Here is a 19,976-nt window from a genome sequence, read left to right as displayed (position 1 = left end):
ATCTCACATAATAAAAAAATATCTCAATCCCACATAATATAGTAATATCTCAATCCCACATAATATTAGACTTTTTTATGTGGGTGATTTTGGATAGCACTAAATCCAACAATAGAGATGTTTGTATATAGTCATAGATGCCCGTCAAATGTTTGTGCAAGGGGTTTATGTAACCCTATACATGCACCCAAACACTTTTCATGGCTATTAAAGTTGGCATTACCACTTATTGTAGCAGTTTCACCAGCCCATGCCTCAGCATCTATGGCTACCCACATGGCTCATTATGGGGAAGTTGAGGGTTTGATCAACCAACTTTACATGTAAATATATACCGATTCAGACATGCATGGTGGTTGTATGATGCCCACCCGAGTCTAGTAAATGTTCACTCACCCTCTATCACAAGGTTTATGACTACACTAGCCCATGTCTAGTTACACATTTTAATTTCAATGTTTTTTGCTCTTGACAATTGAGGTTCAAAGCACCTACCCATTGAGGTGTATAGTTAGCTGCTTCTTGCACTTGGACTATGGCCATGTCCTATCAGGTCGGGCTGCCCATGGTTTGACCCAATGGTTTAAAAAGAGGATCGGTGACCCGGATCGGGCACCTCAAAAACCGATCCAAATCGGCGATTCGGATCGGGAATCGGGTGAATCGGTCAGATTAAAGCTTCAAAAAAATCCGAAAAAATTATTAAAATTCATTATAAATATTGTTTTTTAGGAATTCAATAAAAAATGAGGGTACTCCATTAAGAATTTTCATTTCTTGGCATTAATATGCGAATATTGATATGTTCTTTCCCATTATGAACTACTATTTACCATTTAATTTACGTCACACAAAAGGATAAACATGGAATTATCATGGAATAAGTATATCAACATACATGGACTACAATAAAGCATACAATTAGTAACATATGATCTAAAAATAAAATGACAGACGACGTCATTCTTCTTCTTGGTCACGCTGGTGCCATTGATTGAATTCGTTTGACAATTCATTGATTCGATCTAAAAACGAATCATCGATATTAGCAGGCGTCTGACTATTTCCAAATCCTTGAGTGTTAGTGCTCTGTTGTGTTCCCAATCCAAAATCCCCGAAGCTTGTCCATCCTTCATACTCACCTACACTATCGTGCTCATCCCTACCCTGTTGCTGTTGGGACTCGATATGTGAATAATGTGGCTGGGATAGGGTGGCCTCAGAATCATCATTTCTCTCATTTTCCCTTAGACCCCCTTCCCACTCTCCCTCATTAGGTGTAATATCACCGACATCTCTAACGAATTGTGGATACATTGGCTGACTGCTTGCTCTTTCATGCTGCTCATCACCTTCTTCAAGATCTTCCTCACCGATAGCCTCAATGAACGCTCTCTTGTGCAACACTAGCTCCTCCTCTTCTACTACCCATTGGTCTGCTGTGTCTGTGACAAATATTGTGTCTAAGTCTATCGGCCCATAGTCTTCAAGCTTTCTTCTTATTTGTCGCTCTCGGAGGTTTAAGTTGTAATGAACGTAGACTAGTTTATGAAGCTTCTCCGAAGCGAGTCGATTTCTCCTTGTAGTGTGCAACCATTAAAACGTACTCCAGCTGCACTCACAGCCAGTAGCAGAACATGTCTGGGAGAGCACTTTGATTGCTATCCTTTTTAGGTGAAGTGCATCAGTACCATATATCTCCCACCATTCACCTGTATTAAAATGCAAAAAGCATTATAAGGGCAAGAACAATTCATAAGATTAAATATATGAATGAACAAAATATTAGCTAAGGGATAACCTGGATCCATCTTAGTTCGAGAATTCCTGGCAAGTCTAGTTCTGAAAGATCCTATAGCATCCCTATAAATAGTAAGCTAAAACAAATATATTTCGTTTTAGTGCATTATTCCTCACAAATATAACAACTCAATAAAGTTCTTACCCAAACATTAAATAATACCTCTTGTATTGCTGCTACTTGGTTTCGCTGGCTTCTCTCCAACCTTGCAATAATGTATAATCTTGTAGGGATGTTCAGGTGTCAAATAAAAAAAATTTGGGTTGAAGTAGTAACATATAAAATATATAGATAGAAAAATGTCATTTACAATTTCATAAAAAAATGATTTAAAATGAAACATTCTGATTATATAAATATATATTTACCAGCATAATGAATTGGACGTCCAAATTTGGTGTTCCACCTCCGTTCTATAATCTCGATCACTATGTTAGCAAAACTACACTTCTCCCCAATAGCTAATTTCACTCTTTCGATACCTTTATAAAGGATGCCCATGGTAGCTTTCTTGTCAGCATCCACTATTCTTAACACCGTAACCAAAGGGGCAGTGGCCTCTACGACACTAGAACATCGAGACCATAACCTCCTATTTGCGACTATGTCGTCCACTTTTATACTGGTATTGGACTTCGAGAGGCGGTCATTTAACCACTCTTCACAGGTAAACAATCTCTTTAATGCACCTTCAGATTCTCGAATGGAGTCCACAGCTAAGTAATCAGTCGCAAAGCGGGTTATGACAAGCCTGATTATCTCTTTTTTCTTAGAGTGTTCTCTAAACAGAAATAATATTTTAAAGTGGTTGTATATAAATCTCGACACCAACCTTGCTTCCTCTAGAGTCTCCTTCACAATTTTGATCTCACCGATCTCCTCTAACATAAGATTGATGCTATGTGCAGCACACGGGGTGCATACTAGATGTTTCCTCTTATCCATCAACTTGCTGCCCGCAGAAACACATGCACGCGTATTGTCCGTAATAAACTGGACTACATGCTTATCTCCTACCTCCTCCACTATCTGATCATATAGTCGTACGTCAAAGTTTGCATCCTTCTTCGTTCCTGATACGTCTTTGTTAGATAAAAAAGCTGTACCTTTTGAAGAATAGGCCAAGAAGTTTAAAAACTCCTTTTTGTTAACTTTATTCAACCAACCATCACTCATGAGAGTAATGCCTGTCCTAGGCCAACTCTGTTTATATTCTTCATTCCACTTTGTAACTTCATCCACCTCTTCATCTAATATTGGCCCACTGAGCTCATATGTCTTCGGGGGTTTTACCCCGGGCCCGGCTCTCTAGATTGCACTGACCATAGGTGGAAAATATGAGTTATTGACTGCATCAAAGGGAATCCATTTATCGTAGAACCATTTACCAACATATTTTCCCAACATGTTTCTTGTACCTTTAAACATGCCTTTTAGGGTCATTTGTTGTGACTAAGGCTTTGAGAGAAATGGGTCTATACGACCATGACCTGCAATACTAGCACTCTTAGATAAGCTAGGAACTATTTCTTCAACGTTTGATTCTTGTTGATACATACTGCCACCAACCCCTCCATACATATTTGAGCTGGGCCCACCATACATGTTCGACCTAGGCCCGTCATGCATGTCTAAGCTATGCCCGCCATACATGCTCGACTTAGGCCCGCCATGCATGTCTAAGCTGGGCCCGCCATACATGTTTGAGCTAGACCCACCATGCATGTCTGAGCTAGACCCACCGGGCATTCTAAACCCACGTTCCCTCTGATATTGTTCATGTAAACTCATTCTTGTGGCCATGTCCAGGTCATTAGTATATTACTCTTCTAGGTCATTATTATATTGCTCTTCTGTATCATTCATACTTGATGGCGTATATAAACCAGCTATCTTCTCATTCATCCTATGTTTGGCAATTTTTTTATCTTTGTTAGCATTAAGAAATGTCGCCATTTGTTTTTTTACATTACTAGGGGTACTACTGCATGTAGAAACATCTCTCTTAACCCCTGCCAAGTGTTGCTTGAACCTATGTACCCCACTACTTATCACTATTTGACAGTAATTACAAATAATTTTATCTTTTTTGTTGGGATCAAGTCTGACCCCATGTTGCCATACAGGGTCTTCTGCAGATCTTGACATGATTCAACTGTTTTAATATGTAAAAAGTTACAAATTAACCTGACAGTTCAACAAGAAAAATAATCACCACGTATAGTGATAATATGTTGGGGTAGTTCATGTAGTTATATTTGTTGTTATTTGTTATTGCAAAATACTTCTATTGACAATAATATTTTCGTACATATCAATTACAAACATACAGGATAATATAATATAAAATGCAAGCTCCAAACATGGCTACAACTCAATTATCAAGAACATACATTTTTTGCATGAAAAAATTAATAATAAAACTGAAAAAATGCAGGATAATATAATTGTCATATATGCCATGATTTTTTTACAATGATATTCACTTTAATTCCTCACGATAATACAATTTAACAACATGTATGTTTTGCGTTCAAAATTTTAAAAATTGAAAATACATTTTTAATGCAAAACTACATTAAAAATATAATACAGTTTTGCATTAGAAATATAATAACATGTATGTTTTTTGCATTAATATTCTATCAACATGCAATTTTTTCAGCAAAAACTTTAACAATAAAAATTAAAAATATGGTTTAATACCTCATGATAATCAAAACCTGGTCACTATTTTCACATCTTTTCGAAAAATCACGATTTTTAAAAAAAAAATCGATCATGTACTAAAAAAAAAAAACAAATAAAAACAATTCTTAACAGAGCCACCTAACATCAGTCATTCCAACTCAAACATGCATTAACAACAAATTAAAAAAATACAGTTTTGCATTAAAAATATAATAACATGCATTTTTTTGCATAAATAAATCTATCAACATATAATTTTTTCAAAAAAAACTTTAACAATAAAAATTAAAAATATGGTTTAATACCTTATGATAATCAAAACCTGGTCATGATTTTCACATCTTTTAGGAAAATCATCATTTTTCAAAAAATTCGATCATGGATAAAATAAAAAAAAGTACAGCAAACTCAAACAATAAAAATTAAAAATATGGTTTAATACTGCATGATAATCAAAACCTTGTCACGATTTTCACATCTTTTCGAAAAATCATCATTTTTCAAAAAATTCAATCATGGATAAAATTAAAAAAAAAAGTACAGCAAATTTTCAAAAAATTCGCTCATGGATTACAAAAAAAAAATCACAAATTTTCAAAAAATTCGATCATGGATTACATATAAATCGATCATGGATTATGGATTACAAAAAATTCGATCATGGAGTACAAATAATTCGATCATGGATTACAAAAAAAAAAACAAATTTTCAAAAAATTCGATCATGGATTACAAAAAAAAAAAAATTAATAAAAATAAAAAATTCGATCATGGATTACAAAAAAAAAAAAAACAAATTTTCAAAAAATTCGACCATGGATTACAAAAAAAAAAAAACAAAAAAAAAAACAAAAAACAAAAAACAAAAAACAAAAAACAAAAAACAAAAAACAAAAAACAAAAAACAAAAAACAAAAAACAAAAAACAAAAAACAAAAAACAAAAAACAAAAAAAACAAAAAAAACAAAAAAAACAAAAAAAACAAAAAAAACAAAAAAAATAAATAAAAACCAAAAAAAAACAAAAAAAAAAATTATGTTATTCATAGAGAAAAAAAATTTATGTTATTCATAGAGCCACCTTACATCAGCCATTTTAACTCAAAAATCCACCTCCAAGCAAATAAATTACATCCAATTGAGTATATTTTTTTATAAACAACAATATAAAGAATCAAAACCCTAAATTATGAACACATTATCATCAATAAATCAAATCAAATCGATTAAATTGAGCAAAAAAAAAAAAAAAATGCAGTTCTTCACAGACAACAGTCATTGAATGTAAAAAATGAAGCTCAAATTGAATAAATCATATCAAATTGAATACATCTGATTATAAACAAGACTATAACGATTAAAAACCCTAGAAATCTAACACATTATTTGTAATATATCGTGAACAAATAATCGAAAGGCGGAAAAAAAAAAAATAGTAGAAATGTTTTTCACAGACATTACTGTGTTCATCTAAAAAACCAAGCTGTAATTGAGTAAATTAAATAAAATTGAATATGGTAAATGATAAAAGACGCGATAAAGATTTAAAACCCTATAAATGTAACTCATTATTTTCAAAATATGGACTGAAATTGATCAAATGGTGGAAAAAAAAAAAAAAAACCCAGAGTTCTTACCTGGTTTCGTGAACCCATGGCTTCAATCTCCAAATTACCCTGTTTTTCTCAAAGATTATCACAAATTCATAACAAAATTTTTTGATGAACACATTTACGATCAAAATGCCTAAAAAATTTCACAGATTCATGCCCTATTTGGCATGAAACAAAAGGAAAGGCGGAAACCCTAAAACCTCAACTTTCATGATCCAAAAACACGAAATGTCTTCACCATTTAATCCATAAAAAGGCTGAAAAAAGCTGCATAAAGCCTGAATATTTGATCACAAAGCAAAAAAAACAAGAAAAATGATCAAAAAATGACAAATTTTGAAGAATCTTGTGAAGAACATTATGCAGCCCGTGTTCTTCACGGGACTCGCCGATTCCGTACAGTGAATCGGCGAGTCACTATACAGAATCGCCCGGTTCTCTCTGGAACGAGGCGATTCTATGTAATTTGCCAGAACCGACACGTCCAGTGCCGATTCCTGAGTCGAACCGGGCGGCGTTTTTTAAACACTGGTTTGACCAATGAATCCTTAGCGAATTGGTCTTGGTGGTCCACCAAGTTCTATTAAACATAATACAGACCGTCGTCGGACCTTGATTGAAAGAAAAGTCGAAAAACGTTAATCAATTGTAAGTCCACATGTTCATTGTCTTTGAGATATGTAGTAATTATATTAGGGATCCTAAGTAGATGATCATGTATGACTAGTACATTTTATCAAAAAAATGAAGGGTGTGGTTTATGTGAGTTTGCAACCTTGGACAATCCAATTAAGGCGCACCTCCAAATTTGACCATACCATGTAATTTTGGAATAAGAAATTTTTACGATTATCTCATAATCTATATTTATATCTAAATATAAAATTTTAAACTTCAAAAATGGATAAAATCAAGTAGATCTATAAATATATGAAAATCTTGAAAATGGACGGTCTAGAAAATGTGTTGCAAGATGCGTTATTATTAGGACTCCAACTCTCTTTTTTTTTTTTTTTTTCATATTCATATATCTCGATGTCGAGATGATCAATTAGAGGGTTTTCAATATAAAAACAATCTTTTCCCATAGGTTTTTGAGATGCTTACGTATTTCTAAATTTTAAAGTATATGAACTTTTTTAAAAAACGAATGCCTAATTTTATGACCGTTGACGTTGGATGGATTTCTACCACATGCTATAATAGACGCAAGGCATGGCAAATCAATCGCATGTTTGCCCTTTAGATTTGGATGTCATTTCTATCATATAGCCTTTAGATGCTATAGACCATTCATTCCTCAAATTTATCTGAAAGCCTCTTTCTATACTTTACAAGGTATAATATATGAAAGGATGATGTAAAGAAGGATTTTGTAGTGGGTGTGCCATAAAATATTGACTAGTTTTATCAAAGTTTAATTATTTCATTTTCCTATTCCCACAGTTTAGTGTACTAGCAAAGCACTCGATGCTGCAGATGATTCCTGCCCATTAAATTGATTCGGAGTGGGACCATAGCTTTGATCAAGCATATTTTGAAATCACTTCATCCATAATTGGCCCTTTAAAAAAGTGAGTTTTTGAACTTTTTAATTGGGTTGGTGAGACGAGGAGCTAAAGTCATTAGAGCACATGAGTTCACTTAATGATTGTTCCCCTCACCTCGCCATGGAAATTGAGAGCTGAAGGCAATTTAAAATGCATACCTTTTAGAACAAACAAAATCAGAGGTGATTACTTGCAAATTTCTCATGTTCAATTTTCTATTTGAGTTGTGTGGATTATTATTGAAAAGCAAACAAACATTCATGAAAATTTAGAAATCATCAAAAACTAGTTTGTATTGAATTTGAGAAAGAATATATCACATCTTTTATGTAAGCCTTTTATGTAAGAAGAATGAGCGGCTAATAAATGAGCAAAAAAACATTATCCTTTAAGGGCATGTTCAGTATGTGTAATACTTTTATGAAAGTGTTTTCACATGAAAAGAGTCCCTTATGTGATTCGATGTGAGAGTTTTTTTACATCAATTGGTCACAACATGTTTTTTTCACATCAATTGATAGCCAATTAGTGTGGAAGAAATCCCACATCTAATCACATGAGCAAGTTCTTTCTTGCACGGACGTATTTTCATGTGTACCAAACATGCTTGTTGTTTTAGAAATGTAGGCCATTAGCCACCAAACGAAGTTAAAGCAAAGTTATCTATTTGTCAAAGGGATTGCATATTATGATACCATTTATCTTTCTTATAAGGTGGTCATAATTACTCATAGTCATTAGATGTCAAATTGGATGGCTTGGGGCGTGTCACAAAGTTTGAAAAAAATTTTGAACTTTAAGTCTAGTCAATAACATACTCACAACCGCCGATTTTAAAATTCAAAAGACAAAAGTAATTTTCATATTCTTGTGCTTAAGTTAAATTGCCTCTTTGTATATTTTTGCATCAATGTCTTATTGTTTGTGTACTACTTGAACTTAAAAATTTCTTGGAAAAGATATAAAATATATTGGGGCTAATCACTACCTTAAGTCTGCCTTTAAATCTATATGAATTAGTGATTTAAAAAATGTCGTGTCGACACGGCATCACTCAGTCTGAGATTCAGTCACCCATTCTGATTCTATGTATATAAAGGAAAATGGTTGAGTCTAAAAGGGAATCGGTGATTCCACAACAGTAAAACAACTATTCTGTATAGTCAAATGGTGATTCAGACCGCCAATTCATCGATCTGGACTAATTTTTTGCCGGTTCATTGTTTTTTATGTGTTTTTTTCACCGGTTCACTATTTTTTTTGCACAGTAAAAGGCAATCGAGACCGCCGATTCACCGATTCGGACCGATTTTTGGGTTGCCCAATCCAGGTCACCGATCCATTTTTAAGTCACTTATATGAATTATTTAATGATTTGAAAAAACCCAAAATAGTTTTTTCTACATTTTTAACTATGGAGACATATTCAAATGCTTTTTGGATAAGTATGGTTAGGCAAATTAGACATATTCAAACGCTTTTTGGACAATTTTGGTTAGGCAAAGCTGGTATTAACTTGCCTATAAATGCCTAACATGCGTTATTTGAGAGAAGCGTGAACCAGATCAAATTGTATATCATGTTCAACGAATTTCAAACAGTCAGAAATCAAAACCCACATACAATTATTATTTCAGTAGCTTTTCCTATTCATATTTCAGACAATTATTTTCAGTAGCTTTTCCTATTCACATTCCATATCTTGTATTTTCAAGTGAAAGTACGAGAAAAAGCAAAAGATAATAGTATGGATGCTAGATGGATTCAATACTGTGATTGTGAACGATTTGTTTAAAACCAAAATCGCAATAGAAAAATGAACATGGGAATCAGCAGCTGTCAATATTCAATTAGAAAAAAAATTCTACTGTGAAAAAGAAAGAACATAGTGCTCGCATGGAATCATTAACTAAGAGAGAACCATACTCAAGTACTCTCTAAAAAAGACACGGCATCAAAACAGTCATAGGATATTTTTCAATATAACTCTCAAAGAAATGTGATCTTTGGTTTGCCACGAGGACCATAGCATAATAGAAATTCATCCACAAAGAAAAGGTAGAAGGACTCAATAATTGCATAGCATCAATAATTTCGCCCCGGAAGTGGACAACAAAAAGAAGGAACCAAGATAAGCAAGAAATCAACAAATATGCATGTTTCACACCTCATGGAGGTACATGATATTCTCATCTAGTGGCTACATTCATAGGTTGAAAGGGAAGGATATGATTGTTTGCCCTTCCTAGGAAGTGGTGTACTAGCACTAGTACTCCTATCCACTATTTTTTTTTTTCTTTTCGAAAAACTCATTAAAAGTTTGCTGGCTATCAATTTATCAAAATTGATGTACAAGCTAGTATTGTGAAATAAAAAAGAAGGAAAAAGTTTATATAAGATTGACATCTTAAAGTGTAGAATTAAGGTGCATTGAAAAGGTTGTTTTGATGTTGAAAAACATCGAATTGATCATCTCGGCATTGAGATGGAGAGAAAAAGGGATTTTCAAATCCTAAAAATAGTACATCTTTGTAACACATTGTCTGGAGCATCCATTTTCAAGATGTTCATGCATTTATAGATCTGTTTGATTTGAACCATTTTTGGAGTATATAACTTTAGGAGTAGATATAAAAATAGATTATCACACCATCGTCAGAATTATCAACACCAAAATACATCTCATGACAAAGTTTGGAGGTGCACATTACTTTGATTGTTTAAGGTCACAACCTTATGTAAACTACCCAAAATATATAAGTCCCTATTTTGTATGGACTGGATCTTTGCAACAATTCAAATGGTTCCCCTTCGAAAGATATAAGATGGTTGTTATGGTAAAAGCTATATAACTCTAACCATATCTCAACCAATGTCGTCAATTTTAATTTTAACTTTAAAAATAAACTATATTCAACTTTATTTTATGATTATTCATATTAAATTTTCATGGATCAGCATATATGTGTTAGTCTACTGGTAGCCAGAATCAATCACTGTTATACTTTTATTAATATCATTTGGGGTATTATAGCCCTTAAGTAAAAGAGAAAAAGGGTTTCTTACGGAGCATGCAATAAACCTCAATGATTTATATATAAGTTGATCAAAGAGATGTAGTGACCACCTTTTTAGGGCCACACCTTTGTGATGGCTAGGGATTTCCAAGTGAGATGGGTTCCAGGGAAGAGACATGCCCTCTCAGAGAGAAACGATTTTCCCACAGGATTTTAGGTTGTATCACTTTCTATTTGCATAGAAATTCTCATGGTTGTTCTCAAGGTTGTCTTTGTGGTTGTGCTATAGCAGTGAGAATGATGGAAGTGATTGACAGAGTTGGTCAGGCAAGATAGAGGCTTTAGAAGAAAATCAGTTAGGTTTTGCCAATGGTTAGAGAGAGCTATCCCTTGTAACCCAAAATTATAAGTCACATTGATAGTAGACTTAAATTTGCTGAGGTAGTGGATGTAGCCTTTCTCAGTGAACCATGTAAATTTTTTGTTACTTTGATATTACCTTCATGTTTGTTTTATTTTTTGCACCCGACTTGTGGTTGTATCGTTTATTTTGCATTTAGCCAACTATATACATGATCCTAAGAGAGATGCGATATTTAGGGTTCTCACATGTGAGGGTATCTCAAGAATGCAATAAGTAGTATCAACACTCAAGATAAGTATAATAATTTGGCAAAATGACATATTACAAGTTTGAACAAGAGAAGTTTGATTGGCAGAAAGACTTCGAACTTTGGAAATAAAAAGTTTGTGACAAGTTCATAATATATTGATGCAACAAGGTCGATATAAAGTACTACAAGGAAAATCCATGACATGATGATTGGAAAGAATTTGATAAGAAGGGTCTCACCACTATTTGCATGTATTTAGTGGATGAAAAAATATTTGATATAATAGAAGAAAAGTTGACAACAATTTTATGAAAAAGCTAGAAATCATGTCCAATAAGATATCTCATAAACCAAATTTTATTAAAAAGAACAATATAATGAGAAGTTATAACGATAAAAGAATGCTTGAATAAGTTCGACAACATAATTTGTCAACTTGATATTATTGGGGTGAAGATGGAGGATAAAGATAATATAGTGACATTGCTTTGTTCATTGCCTAAATATTATATCTTGTTCCTACCTTCATTGTTGTAATAAGGAGGAACTCTCAAATTGGATTTAGTTTGTAGAACCCACTTCGCCGATAACCTTGAAAAGAGGGTATCAATGGATGGATAGTTTGAGGGGTTCAAGGGTGAATTTTCTACTGGACAGAGGTAATTAAATAAACGACGTGGTTTATTTAGATCAAGGTCTCAATTCGAATCAAAGTCGATGGGGGTCTTATAACAAAAGTGGATATCTAGTTCTATTGAAAGCCCATCTATGCAAAGATAATTTCATGGGAAGGAAAAGAGAAAATTCCTCACATTGTTATGGATTGGAATAAAAAAGGTGAAATCATGGGTGAGGTCCACCAAGTTAAAGAATCAACATTTAGTTATATTTAAAATAAAGTGCGGATGGTAGAATACAACTTCATGTACTATCAAAGTGATTTTTGACAGTGGAGCCACATATCATATACATTGCTACAAAATGTGATTTGATAACTATCAACCTAAGGTGGTTTGGCAACAATAGGTAAAATAATTCAATAAGTGAGACAGTGGGGTCATGTTCAGCTCATATAAAAATGTATAATGGGATAGTTTGAATGCTTCAAAATCATATATAATAGGAATTTGATTTCACTTTGGATTTTGAAGCTTCCATAGATATACCAGGCAAAGTTTCAAAAAGGGGCTCTTGGCTTCCATATATATATATATATATATACCAGCACCACTTTTGAAGCAAATCCCACTCCTTGGTCTTTCTCCGTAGAAGGCAATTTTAGAGAGAGAGGCATCAATAGCAGTAATTGGTGGCCAATGGTTTACCGCTCTTGGGCGGCGGTAGAGAGAGAGAGGCATAACAGCAGTAATGGATAGAGAGAGAGACATTAACAGCAGCAATGGGTGGCTAATGGTTTGCCGCTCCTTTGTCGCAGTAGGGCCGAGAAGCCCTTTCAATCATAAAAAAACAGAGAGAGAATGTCTTATTAACGACGCGGCCGAGGTCGGCAACCATCTTTTTTTCTTTCCATTTTCCAGGAAAAAAACGATAGTTGTGTATGAGAGACCGATAGAGACAGAGAGATGGTTGTGTATGAGAGACCGATAGAGACAGATAGAGAAAGATAAGATGGTTGTAGACTTGAGGGGTGGAGGACTGAAGGTAAAGCTAATTCGTCTTCTTCTGATAAATGGAAGTAGTTAATTCTTCATGATTCTTTTAGCAAACCATTTAAGCTTTTATAGTTTGTGATTCATGATAGATGTGTCTTAAAATGGATAAATAATTCTAATAATTTGGTTGACGTCCATCCATGTTAACTAACTCGTAACAAATCAGTCGCTGACGAATAGACGAGCATGATAAGATAGATTTAAAACTTAATTGGATGTGAATAATCAAAAACATAAAAATAATTGAAAATACTAATACTTTGTAATGACGGATAACAATTACAAGAAAGAGGGAGAAAGTGATTACAATTTTTTTCCTAGTGTTTTAGAACTCGGATAGATCGGTATTAGTTTGCCAGATCGGCGATTTGGATTGGGTCTGGATAGTCCAAATCGGTTATTCAGGAAATAATAAAATAAAATAAAAATGAAGATATAGATTTATGGGGGGTGGGAATTTAGAGGGGATTTAAAAAACATCAAGCCTAAATAAAAATTTAAAAAACATATATAAAAGGGTATCAGGGGGGTAAGCGAGCCGGGACTCGATCTTGACCGATCTCCATCCAAATCAACGATCTGGATTAGAAATCTTTGGGTTCTTAGACACTGCTTTTTCTTAACAGAGGAGAGAGAGAGAGAGAGATGTGATGTTTTCTTCACATTGTGAGAGGCATATAATCGGAGAGAGATTTACCCGACGTTGATGGCGAGAAAAATTACACAAAAATTGATGGTTCAACAAACTCATTGAGAAGTAAAAAATAGTCTCACTTTGATAGTGAAACATGTTGAATTGGGGAATAAAAACAAATACTTAGGGTCTCAATAACAAGTATAAGTCGTTCTCGCGTTGATAGTGAAACCTGAAACGAATTCATGGAGGTGACTGTTTCGGAGAATGAGGCCAAGAAGGTCTCTGTATACAACCCTTTTGATTGCGTCAAAAACAGAAGTGAGATTTGAACGAGTCATGTTGACTCGCTTGAGCAAGCGTGGAAAGCGACCTAGGACATCAGTATTGTCGTCCCTTTCAATATGACGACACTTAAAGCGTCTTGTTTGATTCGGGTACCATATCATTCAAGTATTAGGGCTGGCCATGGTTGGGCATGGGCATCAAGGCCCCAGCCCTAATCCCAACAAGGCCGTCTTGAGCTTGGCTAGGCTTAGACTTTGCTGAAGAGGCTCTGGCCTTTAGGCAAAGGTTGGGCCGAGCCAAATACACTACAAGAAAAAAAAATCAAGGCAAAAGTAAAAAAAGAGACGGGTGGGGCAGGGGCCGGGGCCGGGGCCGGGGCCGGGCCGGGGCTCTATATAAACTTTTCCCTAGATTGAAATCTGATTGAAATGGCCGAGCCGGCTTGGCCCTATCACTGACCAATTTACCTGATCGAGCCGGTTTTCTAAACACTTTGCAAGCATTAACCTTCGTTAACAAAGTTGCACTGCAATGCCATTCACAAACACCTCCTCAACCGTTAGAAGTTGAGATGGCTAAGTCGTGTGGACCTTGAGAAGACGGTGAGGTGCGCTAGTGCTGTTAACCGGCGGTGCTCGAGATTACACGCCTAGACCTGAAACCATGTAGGGAAGGACAGAACACAGACTGACTAGAAAGTTATGTTTAGGCCCCAAATGGGGCTCGTCCCGAATTTATGATGTTGAGGCCCAAACTCGAAAAAATTAAGGCGAGCTGTCGGCCCAAAAACTTCTTCGGGCCTACCGAGCCAGGTCCACCATCCTTAACATGTGCCTCAACTCGTGATCTGAAACTGGGCCCAACCCAAAGGTTTGCTGACTAGACCGGGCCCATTAACCGCCCCAATTGGCACACTCAACTGTGTCATCTAGCAACCATTTCATACTGAACTAGTATTAGTTCACTAGTTGCATCAGATAGGTCCACTCGAAGGTCAAGCAAATAAAAGAAACCAAACCAGCCCAATATTCCTTCTTTTCCACTTATTTTTATTATTATTTTAGTATAAGAAGCTCAAGCTTATCCTCGAAAAATCGTTGTCTTCATCGACGTCTCCGCTGAATCATTAATAGAAAAGCATTGTCAAAAAAGCCTTGGTCTTATTTGAATTATTCATTTCTAAATTCTAACAATAAATAATTCTAATAACCAAAGAGGACCAACCAAAATTTCCAAAACCTTCAAGATAATCTTTTCTAAAAAATTTCCGAATTGGAATTGCTCCATCCAGATTGGAAATAACCCAAAGGCAATTTGGTTCTTGGGATGAGTCGCCAATTTATATGTCATATATGATCGCATCCCTTTGGAGCATATTGTGCAGCTACTTCCTCAGTCAAAGGATCTACTTGGGAGGATCTTTTTTAGTCTAGAATACTGGAAATTACCTAAGAATCATTATATGAATATTTTCATAGGAAAAAGCATTTGAAACTTGACTTTTCTAACACTTACATCTCGCCCATCCAAAATTAGGCAATCTCTGTTCAATTTTGAGACATTTTTATCTAGTACATATAAAGCTCAAATTCATAATTTTTTTTTTTAAGCGAAAGTAAGACTACTAGTTGAAGAGGTTACATCCCCAAAATTTGAGGTCATAAAAAATATATTAAATTTTATTGGAAGAAATAAATGGGTCGTATACTTCTGATGGAGGACAAAAATTTTCAAGTATATAGTGTATTAACATTAGCTTTTAAGGTGCACGTTAACTGTCGGTGTGGTTTGTATAAGGTTCCAACCTTAAACAATGAAAATAAGGAGCATTTCCAAATTTTATCATGAGATATAATTTTGGTGTCAAAATTTCTTGGGATGGTCAGATCAAGTAAATTTAGACTCCAAAAATGGTTCAAATTAAGTAAATTTATAAACACATAAAAATCTTGAAGATGGACGTTCCATATAATTTATTGCAAGATGCCCTATTTTTTAGATTCAATAATTTTTTTCCCTATATTTATACATCTCGATGTCAAGATAATTAATTCGAAGATTTTCCAAACATGTTTTTATGATAAATTTTGTTTTTGATGCACCTTAGTTCTACATTTAAAGTTGCAACCTTATATAAAGGTTTTCCTTCACTATAAAATCTTTTAGGTTAATATAATAACTTTTAAGGTGCATTGTATAAGGTAGGTGTTGCAACCTTATATAAAGGTTTTCCTTCACTATAAAATCATTTAGGTTAATATAATAACTTTTAAGGTGCATTGTATAAGGTAGGTGTTGCATATCTCTTAAAAAGCAATAAGCAACCTCTACCCTCAGTAAATTCCACTCGATGCGGTTTGAATATATAACTTCATTTCTTATCGTTCACCCCACTAAACGGGATTTTAGAATACTATTTCTAATACTAAATTTTAGCTACTCGTTTCTTGGTGATTTTTTAAATTTGGGCCAATACAAAAATAATATTAATCTTCGAACTTGTAATAAAATCAAACAAAAACCATGAATAGTGATTTATAAAAGAACTACAATTTATACCGGTCAAAATAAAATTACTATTTTCAAGAGGAAATGTACAGAATGATTTTACGATCAATTTTGATCAATTAGGGGATTGCCAATGACAAGACTTGAATTGATCATCCAAGATTAAAGGATCACATCAATCGCTTCAAGGTCGCATCAATCGCTTCAATTTTGTATTCTATTCGATCCATTGGAGTCATTTCATCGCCAGTTGTAATTATTCATGCCAATAACGTCCACAATAAAACCAAAAAGGGCATATAGCATAAAGCCAGCACTGCCCCATGGGATTAATCTCATTCAAGTTTTACAAATAATACATTTTGCAAGACAGACCGTTTAATATAAAGATATATAGATTTGATTGATTTGAACTATTTTTTAATTTAAAATTTTAAAATAAAAAACAAAAATAAATTATATTATCATCATACAAATTTTTGACACTAAAATTATATCTCAAGACAAGAGGTGAAAGTGCATCTTATTTTGATCGTTTAAGGTTGCACCCAAGTTATATTGTTTAAGGCTACAACCTTAGAAAAACTATACACTATATCCGTTACAAAAAAACATTTATATAAAGTAGACACTTTGATATATAGAATTAAGGTGTATCTTTAAAATCCGTTGAAAAATGTTATTTTGACGTTGAAAAACCATTTAATTGATATCTCAACATCAAGATTAGTAATCATGAAAAAAAAAAACATATTTCTAGCTCTAAAATTAATACATCTAGTAACGCATTATTTATACATGGTCCATTCTCAAGATTTTCATGTGAGAAAAAATATTCTTAGTCCCATAGGAGTAGAATGTCCATTTACTCCCTAAAGTGAAATTTAAGACCTCAAATTTTGAAGATATAACTTTAACTCATAGAGATCAATAAAATTATATATATATATATATATATATATATATATATATATATATATATATATATATATACTTTGAAAAATAATAACACACAATTAAATAGAGACCATCTTAAATTTAGAAGATAAAACCTAAGTACTAAAAAACTCAAATTTTAATTTTTTTTAGAAAAAATTATCAAGTATTCTTTAAAGGGTGTGGTTTGCATAGAGCCTACGAAAAAGGTGCGGTTTGCATAGAGCTTAGGCTCTAGACAATCAAATTAGAAATTACCTTCAAATAGTGTAAAAAAAATGTGATTTCATTATTGAAAATATTTATGATAGCTTTAAAATATATTTTTATATTTATTTATAAAGTTTAAAGCTTTAAAAATAGTATAGATCTAAATATCGATAAAAACTTGAAAAATCTTGAAAATTTACCGTCCAAAAAAGTATTACAAAATAGACTACTTCCAAAACTTAGCAATCCATTTTTTTTTCATGTCCTTGCATCTCTTGATGTCGAGATGATCAATTTGAAGATATTTGAGCATCAAAACTACCCTCTTCTAGTAAAAATTTTGAGGTTGGCTCCAATTTGATTGTTTAGAGCCTCGGCTCTGTATAAACTTTTCCCTTCTTTAAATGGTTCCCAAAATTTCAAATTGAAAAAAAAAAAGGAAAATCTCCCTAAGGAGGTCTTGTGACTTCTTGTGTCCAATTGAAGAAATCTATTGTATACAAAGAAACCAGTTACCACAATTATTTGTACCACGTCCTGAGAATTTTGTCCAAAATCCAAACTACATACTCCAATTAAAATTTAAAACCGTGCTTTGTACATCATCAAGTGTACACCTTATACACCATCTTATAATTACACTTTAATATCACCTCACTGCAACCCCTTCTCTACAATATTCAATACTTACACTTGAGCTCTTTCTCAAACCAGAGTAGCACAGGCAGAGGTCTGAGGATCCCACATAGCAGGCAACAGGTACTTGCGGCCATTAACTCCATTAGCGTTATAACTCGCACCAGTCACCTTATCCACCAACAAATCCCCTGGGTACCCAGGGTAAGCCCCCTTCCCGAACATCCCGGTGCACGCCGACACCGCTTCCAGCGGTGCGGTGGCTGGCCCTTGAAAGTACCCGCTGTTAAATGGATTTGTCACTGTCCCTGCCGTGAGCGTTGCCAAATTGATCACCATCCCGTCCACGCCCACATCGCCGTTGGGGGCCACGAGGGGTGGGGTCTGGGGCCCGTACATGGGCTGGTGGAAGGGCCAGGCGCACTGCCCCGGGCACTGCAGCTCGGAGTTGCCCACCCAAATGTAGGCAAACCTGGAGCCGGCACCCAGTGCCGAGCCGTGGGTCCCACAGCGGCTGGAGCAGAAGCCCTCCACCGCGACATCCTTGGCCGTGAGCACCACGCTGATCGCGTTTCTCTGTCCGCCCTTGGAAGCCAGAGCAACCAATTGTTTGGAAGTCAGGGTTTTACCGAGAGGGTAAGAGGAGTGGAGGAGCTGTTTGCCGAGAGCAACGGTCGTCGTGCCCGGGCGAACGGATTTGTACTTCTGGACAGTCTGCCACCAGGAGGCAGCCGACGGGGAGGCGGAGGGGGACGACAGAGAGCGGATGAAGTCGGTGATTATGGCGTGCTGGGCGGGGGTGAAGTAGCCATACCAGATGAGGTTGATGGAGAAGGTGCCTTTGAGGAGGGGGCCGTTGTGGTACTTGAGCACCAGGGGCTGTTCTTCTACCAGAGCAGCGGGCTTCGATTCGGAGCTCTGTATACATGAAAAGCTTCCTATCATGTACAGTAGGAAGAGGAAGTGAGCTCGATTGAGCTTTGGAAACACAGAATCCATGGCGAACCAAACTTTAGAAATCAGGTGTAAAGCTAGAGAGAGAAAGTTTGAGAGGTTGTTGCAGGATATGAGAGAGAGAGAGAGACAGAGAGAGAGCGGATTGGTGTAGTGTTTAGAGTGAAAGGGGAGGGGTTCATATAGTGAGGGTGGCGATTTGGTAAAGCAGAGGGAGGGCCAGCTGTTAGCTCGCTAGTGTCCCTGTACGCGCGTTACACGTGGGTTTGACCGATTGGGTGAAGGACGAGAGATGATTACAGGCTGGAAGTGACAATGAGGGGGAACTTGTAGAAAACGGGGGCGCGGGGGGTTGACGTGGAGACCAAGGCTCCTCGCTACTTGATAGAGGATAGGAAGAGCTCGCTACAATTACCATTTTGCCCGTCTGTCCACTAAGGCCCGACCAAAATTCGCCTTAGCTGGGCCGCCCAATAGTTACTTTCCAAGGGCTCCTAGGAAATTTCCTTTTGGTCCCACGTAAAAGACCGACGCGGATATTAGTTGGGCCTGGTAACCGGCCGGGCTCGCGCCTTATCAGCTTTGGCACTAGCCGGGCCATCCCTAACCTCACCAAAAGAGGCCCCGGCATAGGCTTGACCCTAGTCCTGTCAAGTCCGTGCCAGGCCAGGTTAGGCTAGATAAAAGTAAACATAAACCAAAGAAAATTGAAGAAAGAAAAAGGGTTGGGCTAGGCCCAACTTGCTGGCCCTGTCGTAGCGAAGCCCAGGCCACAGGGCCTGATGACCCAACCTTAGCCTAGTCTTTGGTCCACACCCTAGTTTTTTATGGTCAAACTGACTAGGACGGGC

The 19,976-nt window shown here is 35.6% G+C and overlaps 1 protein-coding gene across 1 annotated transcript; it reads right to left on the bottom strand.

The window, feature by feature from the left end:
* Window positions 1-18,079: 18,079 nt before the first annotated feature.
* EXL2 (EXORDIUM like 2) lies at window positions 18,080-19,279 on the bottom strand. Its single transcript, XM_006853215.4, has one exon. It carries the CDS (start codon window positions 19,168-19,170, stop codon window positions 18,241-18,243), a length of 930 nt encoding a protein of 309 aa, XP_006853277.1. The 5' UTR covers window positions 19,171-19,279; the 3' UTR covers window positions 18,080-18,240.
* Window positions 19,280-19,976: the final 697 nt, after the last annotated feature.

The sequence above is a fragment of the Amborella trichopoda genome, chromosome 4 (genome assembly GCF_054954075.1).
Source record: "Amborella trichopoda isolate Santa Cruz 75 chromosome 4, AtrichopodaSantaCruz75HAP2 v2.0, whole genome shotgun sequence".
NCBI classification, from domain to species: domain Eukaryota; kingdom Viridiplantae; phylum Streptophyta; class Magnoliopsida; order Amborellales; family Amborellaceae; genus Amborella; species Amborella trichopoda.
This window is presented reverse-complemented; position numbering and strand designations above follow the sequence as displayed.

Excerpts from the sequence above, each read along its gene's own strand:
- EXL2 (XM_006853215.4), bottom strand. The coding sequence starts at position 19,170 with ATGGATTCTGTGTTTCCAAAGCTCAATCGAGCTCACTTCCTCTTCCTA.